The sequence below is a fragment of the Macrobrachium nipponense genome, chromosome 17 (assembly GCF_015104395.2).
Source record: "Macrobrachium nipponense isolate FS-2020 chromosome 17, ASM1510439v2, whole genome shotgun sequence".
Classification (NCBI taxonomy): domain Eukaryota; kingdom Metazoa; phylum Arthropoda; class Malacostraca; order Decapoda; family Palaemonidae; genus Macrobrachium; species Macrobrachium nipponense.
This window is the reverse complement of record NC_087210.1, coordinates 40,575,074-40,593,402: the sequence shown is the minus strand read 5'-3', so window position 1 is coordinate 40,593,402 and position 18,329 is coordinate 40,575,074. Positions and strand designations below refer to the sequence as shown.

At 44.3% G+C, this 18,329-nt stretch overlaps 1 protein-coding gene across 2 annotated transcripts in view; it reads left to right on the top strand.

Moving 5' to 3' along the window:
* Window positions 1-1,785: 1,785 nt before the first annotated feature.
* The window catches only part of LOC135196195 (DNA replication licensing factor mcm7-B-like), a 167,857-nt gene continuing 151,313 nt past the window's right edge, over window positions 1,786-18,329 (top strand). Inside the window, exon 1 of one of the 2 annotated variants that reach the window (XM_064222794.1) lies at window positions 1,786-1,944. In XM_064222794.1, coding sequence (XP_064078864.1) covers window positions 1,908-1,944 — 37 coding nt within the window. In that variant the 5' untranslated portion in view covers window positions 1,786-1,907. Of the gene's footprint in view, window positions 1,945-2,145; window positions 2,267-18,329 lie in introns of those variants that run through there. The other variant, XM_064222795.1, reaches the window with a different exon arrangement.

The window sequence follows — 18,329 nt, the reverse complement described above, 5'->3', positions numbered from 1 at the left end:
AAGACTTTTGAAAGTTGCTTGCATAATAAATATTGCATTTTAAAAAGAATTTTGCTTTAGATGAGTGGGGATGCAACACTGGGTTAGCTCACATCAGTTGATCAGCAGAAACTGTGAAAAGCTCTGAGTACGAATATCAAGTTATTTCCCGCGGCTTGCTGCCTTCTCCGATTGTTCATACATTTACCAATTTGTCTCATTGGTTCTTAGTTTTATATCATTATAGGTACCGATATATCGGTAGGCTACTAATTCAAAATGACATACGTATTCATTACTGAAGCTGTTTTACTTTTTTGTATATAGTCCCGTGTCTTATTTATAAATTATTGCTTTGGTAGGAATTCCAAGTGTATTTTAGAAGATGGAATGAAGCCAAGCAGCAGCCGATATCATCTGCAGAGTTGTCATGAAGTTTTGTTTAATGAATACAAAATTTCGATAACATCTCCCGATAGACACAACCCAATTATGAGAGTCGGTTCAGTACTAAAACGGAGTAGCAGCTTGCTATAAACAGGAGACAATTTTTTTTTATACATAAATCCTATTATTTGGTCTTCAGTTCTGGTAAAAAAAGTAGCGCCAGTATTTTTAAAATGCTTTCTTTCAAAATAATTTTTAATGTGACATTGGGGAAGTAAGGCTTGATCACAGCATGTCCCAGCCACGGGTTGCCATGCGTACGATAATTACCATACATGTACGATTTAACTGCCTCTATACGATACATTCTCCAACTATCGTACGTTTTATACGATAATTCTGGGATTAATGATTATCTATGAAATGAACAGCCAGAAATTCGAATTTTGAAAAAATAGTTTAGCAATATCAATCTTTTTAAGACAAAAAATCGGAGGTAGTAGTTTAAACACACTGTTAATGGATCTTTGCTGGCTTCTGAACATGTCAAAAGCCAAAAGTATATTGTGTCAAGTTTTCGCATACAAGGACATGCTTGACCATTAAATAAAAAAGAAAACAGTTCACAGTTGTATGACACTGTAACCTAAAGTTGGATGAAGTAGCAAAGCAGATAACTAGTCCTTTAATCTTCTTTCCCACCGTTAGCCTATCCCTACTCATAAGGGGTCGGTTTCCTCACAACATGAGGCACGATTTATTATTTGACAAAGAGGTTTTTATGACCGCATGCCCTCCCTGTCATCAACCACAATTATTGGCGGTGGGCCTCGCCTTTGACTAAAAGTCCACCTGCAAGGCTGCAGTTTCCACAGTTATTGGCAGTGGGCCTAACCTTTTTCTAAAAATAAGACTGCAATGCAGCAGTTTCCACATTTGGTGGTGGGCCTAGCCTTTTATTAAATAAAATAAATAAGACTGTAAGGCATCAGCTGTCCTTTTAGTCGCCTTTTACGACATGCAGGACCTACGGTGGTAGTATTCTTACACCCCTACCACAGGGTGTAGAGAACTATTCCTTTAATCTTGGTATGTATTGTTTACTATGCACCGTGTAGTGCTTCGGTTTCTATTTCATACGTCTTTTTTTCTATAAGTCACATTTTTAAGAAATGTGTTGATAAAGATTCCTTCGTTTATTATATACCACCATTATATTACTTTAGAGCAAAGTGCCAGACGACTGACTGGGAGTTCACTGTAACCTCCAGTACACACAGTGGTAAAATATGCATAATTTTTCACATGAATACGATATATTGTTATGATAATTTTGGTAGAGAACCGATAACTTTGAAGTATTAGTACGATAACTTAGCAAGAAAAAATGGACTGGCCAACCCTATTTCCCGCCAAAAACACAGCTGTGCATTATTCTCAAGAATTAGGCGGGAAACTCACGCTACAGTAGTACAGTAAACAGATAAACGGCTCGAGTTCCGCTTTAGTCGATACAGAAGATTTCCGTATAAAAGGGAGACATGGCCACTAAAACGCGTGATTACGATCAAGAAAGGGGTAAGTATAAAGGCAGGATCAAGTAAAATATAGTATATTAACTAACTAGGTATTCCTGACATTTTAATTAGCGCTACCGCAATCTTTGACAGCATAGCTAAGCTAAGGAGGATTCCTTCGGAGGGAGAATGAAGTGAAAGTTGTAGTAGCCTAGTAGCTGCTGTTGATATTCGTTGCTGTAGTGTATGAAATCTCTGAGCTACCCCGTAGTTGAATCGAAACCTCTAAAAGATGATCGTTGTTATCAACAACAAAGTGATCACGCCAGGCATACCTAGCCAGCCTGTTGTTAGCTAACTCGTCGAGTGCCGTCTTCATTTAGGTAGATTAGTAGGCCTATGCCTTGATCTTGGCCCAAGTCCCTTCGACATGCTAGAAGAGAGGAGCCTGTGCAAACAGGCGGTACCAGTGTTTGCAAACTCATTCATTCTGGAAAACCCGTGTGAGATTTGCTTTTTAGCTTTCGGTTGAAATGGCATCAGAATGCTAGCCTACTGCTACTGAGTGTTGGCCTTGGCATGCCATTGTGTATTAATGGTCATGGTTAGCCTAATAGGCCTAACATACAAAGCGGCATGAATATATACCTACTACTACTAGTAATATCCAAAGAGGGTGGGGTAGTTTGCATATCTGCAGTACTAGGCTAGTAGCTACTATTTACTAGTTACAGCTCCTAAGTACCCAGTTGATCATAACCCTGAGGCTAGTGCACACTGTGAAACTAGTATACTAGCTACCTAGGTACCTCTTGCCAGAATGAATGAGCTTGCCAAGAATATTTAGCTAAATGGCACAGGATATTGGTACGGCAGCCGTATCCCTGATTGCAATAGATATTGGTACGGCAGTGAATTGCACATGCGTCAATTTCAGACTTCCTGCCGTACAAATAACATTTACCTAGTGGGGTTACGTCAGATTCTGTCAGTGGTGCTGTATTGCGCTTGGTAGAACTACCTATAGGGTAAAAAACCGCATGGTACAGGGGTGGACCATTTACAGATCAATGTGTATAACCCCCAAAAAAGTACATTATAACGCGTCCTGACATTGGAGATGGGCATCAGATGCGACTTGTTGGTGAGAAACAGAGCTAAAGAACTCTACTCTGGTGTCAGGACGTGTTATAATGTACTTTTCTTGGGGTTGTACACATTGATCGTACATGGTCCACCCCTGTACCATGCGGTTTTTTACCCTATTACTATTCCACGGTGGCCTAGACTATGGCAGTTGCGGTTTTTTCTATGCAGTTTTACCTCCTGAACAAGAGTTTTAAGTAATATTTATTCGGACAACTGTAATTAACCCCCAGGGGCTCGCACAAAACACAGCGAAATAGGTATACCTATTTGACGCCTCAATTCCTGGTCGCTTTATATTTGAGGGGACGAACGATGCAGAATGCATAGATAGAAATACCTTGCCCTATTGACTTGCTGTAAGCACGGTACTTTGCTAATCATGCAGCAGTTGCCATGCACTCTTGCTAAGAGCTATAGAGTAAACAACAGGACTGGACTAGCCGAGCCACTGACTACCACTTTTGAGGCCACCCTCCGAAAAAGTACTTTAACACGTCCAGATACCGGAGATGGTCATCAGTCATGAGTTGTTGGTGGTGAAAGGAGCAGCTCGAGACCTCTAGGGGGAAACACCGAAGTGGAGCCATTGTCATCGCGTGGCTCAGCCTCATTCACTCTATATTTAATTGGTGAAACAAAAATACAATCACATCTTTAAGCATGCCATTCTAAAGATTGAAGTTTTATCAACATAGGTAATGTGATATATGAAAGTGCCAAACGAACTAAAATAAGCATGTGAACTCTTCGTAAAATATGCTTTCAAGGCAGTTTTGAAATCCAATATGACTTGCCATTCGTAACCACAGCCAAGCCACCACCTTTCTCAGTCTTCCCAGCATTCATTTGAACAATGTTAGCGTATAGGGTAAACAACCGACTGGACTGGCCTACCCACTGACTACTGCATTTGTGGCCACCCTCCTAAAAAGTAGGGTAAAAAACCGCATGGTACAGGGGTGGACCATGTACGATCAACGTGAACAACCCCTTAAAAAGTACATTATAACGCGTCCTAACATCGGAGATGGGCATTAGTCGTGACTTGTTGTTGGTGAGAAACGGAGCTAAAGACCTCTACTCTCCTTTCGAAGTAAGTATTTTCTCCAAAGTTAGAAATTAAGGCCAAATTTTAAGATTTAAACAGAGGGTAGTGAAAAGGGTGTCCATGACAGTGGAAATCTCACCAAAACGTGTTCAACATTTTTACTTACAATTCGAAATATTTAGAAGATTGACGCCCTCTTAATGTTTACAGAGTCGCTGGTGTCAATAAACTAACCATTTCCTGTGATAAATCCGCACACCACTTGCACCCACAGACGCTGGGGGACTTTCATCACAACAATCGGAACACGGTCCCTAACCGGCTTGTTTGTTAGTAAACAACTGTTTTGGTAGAAGACGACGATGAAGCGTGCTCTTGGATAATTTTTTTAATAAATAGTAAAACATAATTATTTTACATATTTATGATGATTAATTTGAAAGTATTCGTTATTGAAGAAGTAACTCGATTCTGACTCAAATTTAAGTAATTATTTTTTGGAATTAGAACGTTCATTTAAGTCCTGTATTATGACGTCACGACATCTTGGCTTTTGTACCTATTGTAAATAATTGCTTTACTCAACTTTCTTGCAGAACAGTTTACCAGTTATTCGTGCAGATTATCAGCTATTCATGTAATTGTTATAATCGTAATGCGCATATATATCTTTATTATTTACTTTTTGGATATATGAAGATGTTTTACTGCCGGATTATCGCCGTAGTGTGACGCAATCGTTTTCGGTCCCTGGGCCTCTGTTTTCGCACCATAAGAAATTATGGGGCCGAATTTGCAATGACCAGAAAGTCATTAAAAGAGGAAAGTTAGCATTGAGGGGCATATGTTTTGATTGAGAAAAATACAATTTAATGTATGACACTTACCTGGCAGGTATATATATAGCTATATTCTCTGTTCCACCTGGCAGAAATTTTCAAAACTCGCGGCAATCGCTAGTAACCTATTAGTAGTTCAGGCAACCACCACCCCGTTACCGTGGCGCTAGCGCTAGGAACCGTTCCCAATTGGGCCAGATTTTCTCTGCCAGCCGAACCGGCAACATTGTTGGTGGTTCCCTGCTAGAATTTTCATTCTCGTTGCTGACTGATCTTGGATTTTGGTATTGTACTTGGAAACGTTAGCTTGGCATTCGCTTTGGATTGTTCTTTAAGATGTCTGACTCTGGAAGTATGTTTAGAGTGTGTGTAAAAGAGGGGTGTAAGGTAACGACGTGCCGAAAGCTTCGGTCGACCCTCATACCGTTTGTAAGAATGTAGGGAGACTGTGTGTACTTGGGAGAATAGATGCATTAAATGTGTGATTTTATCAGAGAAGAAATGGAAGGTCTTTATGAAATACGTTGAGAGACTGGAGAAAGATCGTGTAAGGAGATCTGTTTCTCGTAGTGAGAAGTCAAATTCTTCGAGTAAAAGGAGTGATTGTATTTCCTCTCCAGCTCCTTCTAATGTAGAAAATTGGTAGTTCCTTCTCCCCAGGTATCTCCTGCGCCCGCTGCTGTATCGGAGGAGACGAACGATACAAATATTGTGAAAGTGTTCGCTGCCCTTGCGTCCATGGGCGACCAGATACAGCGACTTACAGACAAAGTTAGTGCTTTCGATGTCAGTGAAAGTGTAGTGGAGGGGGCGTCTGATCGTCTCTCTCGTGCTCCTAGACCTAGACCTCTGTCAAGCTCCAGACCCAAGGGAGAAGGCATGTCGACAGTCGAAGGGAGGCGAGAGAGGTTTTGACACGGTCAGGCGTCCCTTCGAACAGTCCTGTTGCAAGTTCCCAGGCTGTTGCAGTTCGCCGCAGAAAAGGCGTAACTGGGAAGTGTGCGTCCTCGGAAGGTTCGACTTCCGAGCGAGAACGTCGGTATGCAGTGGTGTCTCGCCCACTCAAGAGGACGTTCAGGACATCAACTGCTCTCGAGAGACAGGTGCAAGATAGTGAGGCTTGGAGTAGTCCTGAGGTGTTGTCATCCTCGGAAGACGGGGGAAGCAGTACCGATCAAGAGGAAAAGGATTTTTCGTACTAGAGAGGGAACGCAAATCGCACTGGCGATATACGTCCGTCTCGGCATGGTATTGCCTTGGGAGAATCGCCTCCATCTTCTTATGGATCCTCCCCTCGTATTTCTCCGTCGGGTAGAGTACAAGATCGCTCTCCTTTAGGTCGCAGTCCAGCTCGTAATCCTCATCCTTCGTCGTCTACCATTCAGGAGGATGGTACGAAGCATTTCTTACGGGAAATGCAGTCCAAGTTGGCAGTGTTGGTGAAGTCTTGGGATGCTCCTGAACAAGCATCTTCGAGGCGTAAGGACGATTTCCTTCCCATTAAGTCTTTGAGAAGGGAAGACAAGGACGCGTTCGCCGAGGACGCAGGGCGCACTGGCGCTAGGAGGAAAATAGTGTCGGAAGAAGCAGGACGCAAACGTCAGGACGCGGAACCAATGGTGGACGCAGGACGCAGGCGGCAGGAAGCAGGCGTGTCTACGATGGACGCCAGGACGCAGGTCGGCCAGGACGCACGACGCATCGGTAGCCGCAGGACGCAGGCGGCAAGACATCGAGAGGCGCAGGACGCCGATGCCTCGCTAGCCGCAGGACGCAGGCGGCAGGACGCTATGTCCGTTCAACGAAGCGTCAATACGAGACGACTTGCAAGATATTTCTTCAGCAGAAGAAGAGTTGGAAGTAATTGAAGAGAAGAATACAGAAACCTTCTTCAGATTATAAGGTTCTGATTTCACGTCTTATTGCTGTTTTTGTGAGGGGAATTTAAACCGACAGCTCCGTTATCCCCCTTATCACAGTTTTCCAAGACTAGGACTCCAAAGAAGTCCTCCTTCCTGAAAATGACGATGTCAATTTCGGCAAAGAAGGCCCTTCAACGGGTGAATGACTGGATGAAGGACAAGAAAGAAGCGGGAAAATACTCTTTTGTTTTTCCTCCAGCTAAGTTAGCTTCTAAATCTGGAGTATGGTACGCTACTGGAGAAAGTCTAGGCCTGGGAGTACCTGCCTCCTCCCAGGGGGACTTCTCCAGTATAGTGGACAGCTCACGCAGACAGGCGTTACAGTCGGCCAAGGTCTGGTGGTACGTCCTCGGAATTTGACCATCTATTTAAAGGGATTTTTAGGACTTTCGAAGTCTTTCAATTTCTTGGATTGGTCTTTGGGAGCGCTAGCGAATTCCATAGGAGAAGAGGATTCGCAGGACTTAGAAACAGCTAAGAGCATTATGTCCTGCATGGATAAGGCTCTTAGAGACGGAACGAATGAGCTGGCTTCGTTATTCACGGCAGGAGTGCTTAAGAAGAGATCGCTCTTGTGTTCGTTCGCATCAAAGGAGTTTCTAACTCTCAGAAATCGGAGTTACTGTTCTCTCCCCTTTCGAAACAGCTGTTTCCTTCAGAGGGTGATTTAGGGATATAGCTCTATCCCTTTCGCAGAAAGCTACTCAAGATCTTCTTTCTTCTTCGGTTAAGAAGTTCTTACCAACCAAGTTGGTGAAGAAGACGCCAAAGGAGACTAGACCGTCGCAACAGCCCTTTCGAGGAAGAACATTCGCTCGACCCGCCTTTAGGGGTAAGAGAGTACCAGCGAAAAGAGGAGCCAAGAACCCCTCTAAAGAATGAGAATTCGGTCCTCCAGACGACAGTGGGAGCCAGACTTCAAGGTTTTTGGGAAGTCTGGCAACAAATGAAGGCAGATCCCTGGCTGTCAACGTAGCTCGGAAGGATACAAGATTCCTTTCGTGAAAAGACCCCCTCTCGCAACATCTCCGAGAGCCCTCGGGGCAAATTACAACGATTTAGAGAAGAAAGCGGCTCTGTGGGAGCAAGTAGCTTCCATGCTAGAGAAAGGAGCAATAGAACCTGTTCTGGATCACGAATCTCCGGGATTTTACAACCGTCTGTTCCTGGTTGCAAGTCCTCGGGAGGTTGGAGGCCAGTGCTGGACGTAAGTCAACTGAATCTTTTCGTAGAAAAGACCAAGTTCACTATGGAGACGAACGATTCAGTACTGGCAGCGGTACGTCCAGGGGACTGGATGGCGACTCCTGGGACTTACAAGACGCATACTTTCATATTCCGATTCATCCAGGAAGCAGGAAGTATCTAAGGTTTGTGATTCAGGACAGGGTCTTTCAGTTCAAGGCCCATGCTTCGGCCTTGCACAGCCCCTCAAGTATTCACGAGGATGATGTCCAATGTGGCGAGATGGCTACATTTAAGAGGGATCAGAGTATCTTTGTATCTGGACGATGGTTGATAAGATCCCAGTCGAGAATTCAATGTCTGGAGGACGTAAGTCAAACATTGGACTTAGCAAAAGACCTAGGTCTGGTAGTGAATATGGGAAAGTCCCATTGGAGCCCCAACAACAGATATTTTATTTGGGGGATTCAGATATCGGCAGTGACTTTTCGGGCTTTTCCGTCCCCCGAAAGGCAAGCCCAATGCAGTCAGAAGGTGCAGGATTTTCTAAAGAAAGACCGATGCTCTGCAAGAGATGGGATGAGTCTACTGGGCACACTCTCTTCACTAGAGAGGTTCATTTCTTAGGAAGACTGCCACATGAGACCTCTTTCAGTTTTTCCTGAAGGATTCATGACCAAGAAAATCGCAACCGGATTCCTTCCAGTTTCTAATTCCGACCGAAGTAAAGGAGGAATTAAAGTGGTGGCTAACTCCAGGCAGGTTAGCAAGAGGGATGTCGCTTCAGCAGAAGAACCCAGACCTCGTCTGTTTTCCGACCGCGTCGGACGCCGGGTTGGGGAGCGACATTAGGCCCTCAAGAGGTGTCGGGACTTTGGAACAAGGACGAAACAAAGTGGCACAATAAACAGGAAGGAACTGTTGGCAATTTTCTTGGCTTTGAAGCACTTCAGAGAGTTGATTCGAAACAAGACAGTGCAGGTCAACTCGGACAACACCACGGCTCTGGCATATATTCGGAAGCAAGGGGGAACTCATTTCTTTCCCCTTTACAATCTGGCAAAAGAAATTCTGCTTTGGGCAGAAGAGGAAAAGGTCGTGATACTCACCAGGTTTATACAAGGAGAAAAGAACGTGGGTGCGGACCTGTTGAGCAGGAGAGAGCAACTTCTCTCGACGGAGTGGACGTTGCACATGGAGGTTTGCCAGAGCCTGTGGAAGTTGTTGGGGCCGTCCGGTAGTGGATCTGTTTGCGACAGCCAGAACAAAGAGATTACCAACATATTTGCTCTCCGATTCCAGACCAGGAAGCAGTGGCGGTAGATGCATTCCTGATGGATTGGTCAAACTTAGATCTGTACGCATTTCCTCCGTTCAAGGTGCTGGGGAAAGTGATGAAGAAGTTCAGGGAGAGCAAAGGAACGAGGATGACCTTAATAGCCCCGTTTTGGCCGGCCCAAAGTTGGTTCACAGAGGTACTGGAATGGACGGTAGATACGCCAAGGACGCTTCCTCTAAGAGTAGATTTACTCAAACAACCCCACTTCGACAGGTTTCACAAGAATACCTCGCTCTGGGTCTGACTGCGTTCAGACTATCGAACGTCTGGTCAGAGCGAGGGGATATTCTAGAGAGGTGGCCAGTGCAGTGGCTAGAGCCAGAAGAACCTCCACAATCACGGTGTATCAGTCGAAGTGGGACAATTTCCGGAAGTGGTGTAAAAACAGGAAAGTGTCTTCATCCAGTACCTCTGTGACCCAAATCGCAGATTTCCTTCTTTACTTGAGGAAGGATTTCACTTGTCAGTTTCGACAATTAAAGGTTATAAGAGTATGCTAACCTCAGTGTTTAGACACAGGGATCTAGACATCTCGAATAACTTAGATCTGAGAGATCTGATTAGGTCGTTTGGGACGAGAAACAATCAGAAGGCAGGCCACCTGCGTGGAACCTGGATGTGGTCTTGAAGTATTTAACTTCTAGCAAATTCGAACCGTTAGAGGAATCCTCTCTGAGAGATCTTGCTAAGAAGACTATCTTTTTAGTAGCATTAGCAACTGCTAAAAGAGTTAGTGAGCTTCAGGCCATATCGAAGAAGGTGGGATGAGACACGGCAATGCAGTGTGTGCATTCCAAGAAGGTTTCTTGGCCAAGAATGAGGATCCAGCTAATCCTTGGCCAAGATCCTTTGAAGTTTTGGGTCTAGCTGAATTGGTCGGTAACGAGCAAGAAAGAGTTCTCTGCCCAGTGAGAGCGTTGAGATGTTATATAGAAAGAACAAGAGTTATCAGAGGGAGGTCTGATGCTCTGTGGTGTTCAGTTAAAGACCCCACTAGACCCATGACGAAGAACGCTCTAGCTTCTTCATGAGAGAGTTAATTAAGAGGCTCATATGTTGTGTGAAGAGCAGAGCTTTGGTATTTGTTTTAAAGGTGAAGGCTCATGAAGTCAGGGCAGTGGCGACTTCATTAGCGTTTTAAAAGAATTTAGCCCTCAAGGAAATTATTGAATCAACATATTGGAGAACTAATTCAATATTTGCGTCTCATTATCTTAGGGACGTTCAGACAACCTTCGATAATTGTCAGACGCTAGGTCCATACGTGTCCTCGGGTACAGTATTGGGCAAAGGAGTTACTACCCCATAACCTTCTTGTAAGCTAGTTGTTTTATTAGGTGATGGTGTTTGTGTTTTTTTTTTTTTTTTTGGTCGTCTGAGAAAAGGGTGCGGTACTTTTCTCAGTCGTAGTATTATCTGGTGATGGTGTGTGTAGTTCAGGTAAATGATTTGTTACTAGCTTGAATGCCGTGGCATAAGAGGGCTGTAAGATCTGTCAACACATTGGTCACGTCCAGTTGTCAGTTCCAGTCTTAGCTTCTTCAACATACAGGACACTTCCTTGTTGAGAGCTACTAAGGTTTAAGCAGGCTTAGAGGCAGGACCTATGAAGTCAGCTACCTTAGCAGGTAAGGAACCTGGAGTTTTAATAAAATTTTTAATAATATTTTTATACTCTAAGAATGTTGCTGTCCTTGACCCACCTCCAAATGTGTCAATCAGCTATATATATACCTGCCAGGTAAGTGTCATACATTAAAATGAAGTTTTTATGATAAAACAAAGTTTAATGTATACTTACCTGGCAGGTATATATAATTTAATTCCCACCCGCCTCCCCTCAGGGGACAGGGTTCAGGAGAAAATCTGGACCCAATTGGGAACGGTTCCTAGCGCTAGCGCCACGGTAACGGGGTGGTGGTTGCCTGACTACTAAATAGGTTTTACTAGCTATTGCCGAGTTTTGAAAATTTCTGCCAGGGGGAACAGAGAACATAGCTATATATATACCGCCTGCCAGGGGGGGGTAAGGTATACATTAACTTTGTTTTATCATAAAAACTTCATATTTATTCAATAGCTAGCTTGTAAAAAATACTTTGTTCATGAAACTTACCTGTCAGATATATATATAGCTGTATTCTCCGACGTCCGACAGAATTTCAAAACTCCCGGCACACGCAGTGGGCGGCCACGGTGGTTAGTACCCATTCCGCCGCTGGGAGGCGGATATCAGGAATCATTCCCATTTTCTATTCAGATTTTTCTACTATCGCGGTAGTGAAAACACCTGTTTTTCCACTACACTCCGCCTAGGATTTTGAAACTTCATTAGCCGCTTAAGTATCCTACTTATTTTTTTTGAATGATTGACTTGGATTTGTGGCTAGCGGCATACGCTATCATAAATTAATTAAAATTTTTTCATTGCATATGATGTCTGAATCTAGTTAGCCTAGTTTCAGACTTTGTTGTCTGCAAACGGGTAAGGGGAGGCTACCGAAACCTTCGGTAGACACTCGCTTAGTATACATGATGTTTACATGTTTTCTTTGTTGAAAGATCAATGTAATTAGTGTAATGTTGACTGAATTCCGAAAGAGACGTATGATTCGTATGTACGCAAATTAGAGCGTGATAGAATCAGGAGGTCTTCCTCCACAGTAACAGAAGTTAGGGATAATGAACCTACTAACCTCCAGTAGACTTTATTTTGAACCTAACCCTGTGGTATGGCTTACGGGCCTAGAGGAAGTTCTGTGAGACGTAATGCCCTTTCTATTATGGTGATTACATCAAGTAAGCTTGAAAAAGTGCTCGCTCTCCAATCAGTGTTGTGAGTGTAGTGATGTTGATTTTGCCCCTAGTGTTGTGGAGGGGGCGTCAGATCGGCCTTATAATGCCTCTAGGTCTAGACCTCTGTCGGACTCCCAGAACACAGGGAGAGGGCATGTCGAAAGCCGAAGGAGGGTTACGAGGAACCCCCACCGATCTGGCGTCCCTTCGGCAAGACCTGAAGACGCTCAGGCTGCCAAAGATCGTGCACGTGCACGAATCCTGAAGGATTGCTTCTCGTCCTCTGAGGCGTCCCCTCCCCGTACAGGGGTTGGAGCTCTCGGAAGGACTCGCGCCCGTTTAAATAGAAGCTTATTGAGGAGGACGCTTCACGTCCTCTCTCTATTGTCGTGCGATTGTAATCGCCGCCTTAACAATTTGACGACTTTCAACACATGGGAGAAAGAAGAAGGAAATAGGAAGAACGCTGTTAAGCGCCCAGATCGCCTTATCTCAATTACTGTGAAAAGGAAGAAGGCGTACCCTAAGGCGTCCTTTTGAGTGCGTTTCTGGAAGTGTCGATGAGCGTGACAGACGCAAGATGTCGCACAAGCGGCCGCCGTCTTTGTCAGGAGTTGCGAACGTCCATAATACTCGTCCGGACGACGATCACCGTACATTTCGGCTTAGACTAGCACGCTTCATGAGCGGCGCTCCCTTGAAGGCAGGACGCTTTTGAGGACGCTTTTCGGGAACCGCCCTCCGTATTTGATAAGCAACAGTCAATGTCGAAGTTTTTACCAGACGTACGGGAGAAACCTTGGTTTCTTAATAAGAATCTTATCGACGTTGGGTATGATGGCGGATAGGAAATATCTACTTCCTTCCGTAAACCTAGAGATGAACAGGAATTCTGTCTCTTCCGCGATTTATGAGGAAAATTACGAAGATTTAAAGAGTTCCTGGATTAACTTCTTACTTAAGGAAAATATATTCTCTTTCTATCGTTTCTATTAACGAAAAGAACGAAGATAGTAAAAGTTTTTTCCTTTCTCTATTCTGCCTCGGCAGGGAAAGAAGGTAGTAGAGTATCTGCTGTATGATAATACGATACGGTCAAATCATAAGCACATACCGTAGTACTTCTTTGCTGTGCAAACTCTATTACCAGTATCCTTACAGGGACTTTCCTAGGAAGGACTACGCTTAAAGGGATTGTTATGACAATACCTAATTAGCTTCTAGATTTATCGAAGTCTTGTTTCGCTTAATTATACATTAATAAGAACTTCCTGAAGTTCGATAATAATTTTATAAGATTCCTTTATTGAATGGAGTAGCTGGCAACTCTGGAAGAGTAAGGCCAGACAGCTAACGGAGGGGGCTGCTATCGCTTAGACCACAACGCAGTAACCATCTATTGCTCAGTCATGAGAGTCGGGTCCTGCGGGGATGGAATGACTACCGTATCTCTCCCCCTACAATGCGGTCTTAGCGCCTCGGATTGAGGGGATAGTTAAGCAAACATAAAATAAAATATTGTCTGCCTTTTGCTAAGATACGTTCAATAAGAAAGATATTCCAGCCTTTCAATGCTGATTACCGTAGGTCACATTATTAAAGGAATCTACGCAGCAGAACACTATATATTATATAATGTTCTCATGCTTACGAAAGCATGGCTTATTAGAGTACATGCTTAGTGAGAAGATGAATGTAGTAGAGAATTCACTTTTAAGTCTACGGTATGGTCAAGTCTTATGGCCTTTCATGCATCAGGGCGCTCGACAAGATCCTCTCTGAGATGCCCTTGGTGTTCTAGGCACCAATACGCTCGGTAAAGACTCTCCCGCGAGGACGTCTCTTGAAGATGCTCAACGTCCTACGCATTGAGACGTGAGGAAGCTTTTGCCGATGCTCGACTTCCTACACGAAGAGACGCTCATCAGGACGCTCGGAAGACGCTCGACGTCAAAACATTGATAAAGCTTTTTGGAAGCGCTCGATGTCTTACACATCTGGACGCTCGCCAGGACGCTAGCGAGGACGCTCGCCAGGACGCTAGCGAGGACGCTCGCCAGGACGCTAGCGAGGACGCTTTTGAAGACGCTCGGCATCCTACACGTCATGACGCTCGGTAGAGCACTGGCCAGGACGTTCTTCAGAACGATAGGCGTCCTACGCATCAAGACGTTCGGCAGGATTCCTGCAAGAACGCTCTTCAAGAGGGCGTCGTCGAAGTAGAGGAAGGAGTTTGGTCTCGTCAAGATGTCTACTTCGCTTTCTACGAAGGGAGCGTTCAATAGAATCCATCACTTGATGAATTCCAGGAAAACTGTAAGCAGATTTCGGTGTCATAAAACGCCTCGTCTGCTTTCGGGATTGCGCTGCCGAAGGGGAACATTAAGGTCCTTCCTGTCGTAAGCCCAGTCTCTGATTAGGAATCTTGCCCCTTCCTCGATTTCTGCGGGAATCGGGAAAACTATATGCTCGAATTCCTGGATTACTTTGTCATGTAAATGGGTTAGTTCTCATTGACAAAGATCTTCATAACATTTTATCGCTTAAGCGGATAAGCTCTCATTAACAAAATTCGAGAGAGCTCTCATTCATTAGAGAGAATTTTATGTTCAAGTGACTACAATACTTACGTATTTTATCTTTGCGTCATATTACTAATGTAGGGTTCAAGTCATATACGCATATCATGGTTACTCTACAGATGGCAACCGAAAAGACGGTTATTGTAAATGTATTTAATCGGTCCTTCCTGCAAACTTCCAGGAGTTTCCGCTGTAAGGACAACGCTAAAGGTATTGTTACAACAACACTAACTCAGCGTCGGCATCTAGCGAATTATGTTTCGCTTAAATATGCCTGCTTGAGAATTTCCTTATCGATAATAGTAACAAACCTATTCCTTCGTAGAAGAGAGTAGCTGGTAACTCAGGCAGAATAGTGCGAGACGAGAGGTTTGCTGTCATTGTGGATGACGCAGTATATTTAATCGGTACTCCAGGCAACTTTCCAGGAGTTTCCGATTTAACATTTGGTTAATTAAGCGTAATGTTTACGACAACACAAAATCAGCTTCTGTATTTAGCGAATTTTGTTTCGCTTAAATATGCCAACTGAGAGTTTTCGTTCAAATAATGTAAAATCTATTCCTAGATGAATAGAATAGAATGGCAACTCGGCATAAGACTGCGAGAAAGGTGAACATAAGCTGCTGCCTGCTGCCTGTGACTGTCACAGTGTCACCAACTCAGTATCAGTAGCTCGCTGTTAAGCTCTGTCGGTTACGTCTCTCTCTCCCGCGGGATTGATTGACGAACCATATCTCTACCCTACAATCATGACTTTCGCCTCGGGTTTGAGGGGATTTCTAGTAATCATGAATAAACCCAAACACGACTTCCTATTGCTAAAGAAATTTTCAACAGAGATATCTCTTAGACCTGTTTCAGCGCTGCTTACCGCACTGTAACAGAATTCTGTACGAGTTTACCGCGCATAGCACTATAATAATGCTCTCCTGCTTATGCAAAGCGCAGCCTTATTAGGGAAGGAAGCATGCTTAGTGAGGGAATGGATGAGTCTGCTGGGGACCATTTCCTCGCTGGAGAAGCTTGTTTCCCTGAATAGACTGCAATTCAGACCTCTACAGTTTTTTCCTGCAGGAGGACTGAAATAACATCAAAGATCTAGAAATAATTCTAAAACATCTCTCAATGGGTTGACGATCACCTCAGGTGATACCGAGAGGGTGCCAGGCATCCCGGACAGAGGTACAGAGGTCCTGGCACATAATCTAAGAGAATTGGAAGCAATTTGGTTGGCTCTCCAGTTCCTCGAAGAGTGAGTTTTTGGTCGATTGGTCCAAATCATCTCAGATAATTTTCGCAGCTCTCTCATATCCCAAGAAGAGAGAGATGGTTATCGACATAGGCACGGAACGTAACGATCCTCAAGAGGTTCGTTACACTATTGCACGTCCGTGCGGATCTTCTCGATCGGCGGCAGCAACTAACTGACGTCTGAGTAATCCTCGCTTGAAGTATGTCGAGAGTTGTGGAGACGTTGGAGACGTCCTTTCGTAGATTTCTTCGCAATATTGAAGACGAAGAAGCTTCTCTACGTTGCTCCCTTATTCTCGATCCGAGAGCGGTAGCAATAGACGCAATCATATAGTATGGAATGGGGATAGTGGTTAGTCTCTTTTGACCCCTATTCAAAAGCTTAGGAAAGCTGATAAGATAATCGCTGGCGTCAGAGGGAGCGAGAAAGACGCTGATCGCCCCATGTTGGCCGGGTTCGAGAGCTGGATTCACAGAGGTCACGTCCTTCAGAGGGCATTTTCCAAGGACCCTTCCCGAGAGAATCGGTCTACTCTAACAGCCTCACTTCGAGAGGTACCTAAAACCTCTCCGCTCTGAGTCTGGATGCGTTCAGACTGTCGAGAAGAACGAGAGGATCTTCAAGATTAATTACAAGTCTCATTGCCAAAGCAAAGCAGTGCTGCATATTTTGCAGTGTACCAATCGGAGTGGGGCCGATTCTGGAGATAGTGCAGGAAGAATGACTGCTCCTACACCTCCACCTCTGTGAATTACTTTAACCGTCTTCCCTTTCCGTCTGAATTATGGGATAAGCTAACAGTCCCAACGATTGTAGAATACGGAAATATGTTGTTGACGGCCTCTAGGCTCAGAGATTCGGATCTGTCAAACAACAAAGCCCTTCACGATCTTTGAGGTCTGCGGAAATCTTGATGGAGCTTAGACGTAGTCTGAAGTTCTTGATGTCAAAGCATTTCGAACCTCTCCTTTCTGTAAACTTAATACACGTGACCAGAAAGGCTAATTTTCTAACCACTCTAGCTACGGCATTGAGGGTTAGTGAGGTTTTAGCCATCATCAGAGGTTTTGGCTTTAGAGGACATAATTCGGTGTCCTCTAAGCCTTCCGTTTCTTGCTAAGAACGAAAACCCGTCTAACCCTTGGCCCAGAGGCCTGGAGATCAAGGGGATGGCACAAATTATTGGGCAAGAGCCACGAGAGTCCTGTGCCCTGTCGGGGCTCTCAAGTTTTATCTTGATAAAACTAAAGAAAGAAAGTCAAGGTCATTCGGACAATCTGCGGTGTTCCGTAAAAAAGACCAGACTTGCCCATGTCGAAGAACGCCCTGGCGTTATTTTTAAGGAGTCTTTCTAAGAGGCTCATTCGTCATGTTTGAACAAAGATTTGAAACCTTTTAAAGTAAATGCTCACGAGGTGAGGGCGCGGCCTCGGAAGCATTTCAACAGAGCATGACAATCATAATATCCTGAGTGCCACGTTGAGCGAAGCAACTCTGTGTTCGCTTCACATCCCGACGGGATGAAAGACGACATATGAGATCTGCCGAGTCGCTAGGACCATACATATCCGTAGAAATATTATTGGAGGCAGGAAGCAGCACGAATCCTATCCTATAGAAAAGGGATAGGTGGTGGCTTTTAAACTTTGAAGGGTTGGTCGCTTGAGGCGCTTTCCCTTTCGTTAGCCTAGAAGTTATGGGGAACTAACTTCGATAGGTTAGGTCAGGTGGTGGTTTTAGCTTCGTTGGCCGCCCTCACAGTATGGTCAATGGATGGTCTAGTCACATTGTGGTCACGCCCCCGTTGACAGATCATCTAGAGCGCACCAACTACACAGGTCACTACCTTGTTGGTAACTCTAGTAAAGCAAAAGCAGACTTCGGTGACAGTAATCAAGAAGTCAGCTATGCTAACAGGTAAGGAATCAAGATGTCAATCATCTGCACTTGAGGTGTTTCCTAAATCCTTCTATTCTGTCCCTTCCCACCTCCAATGGTGGGATTCAGCTATATATATATCTGACAGGTAAGTTTCATGAACAAAATGTTATTGTTATGATACAATAAAGTTTGTTCATACTTACCTGGCAGATATATATAATTAAAGTACCCACCCACCTCCCCTCAGGGGACAGTGGTATGAAAAATCTGAATAGAAAATGGGAATGATTCCTGATATTCCGTCCGCCTCCCAGCGGCGGGAATGGGTACTAACCACCTGGCCGCCCACTGCGTGTGCCGGGAGTTTTGAAATTCTGTCGGACGTCGGAGAATACAGCTATATATATCTGCCAGGTAAGTATGAACAAACTTATTGTATCATAACAATAA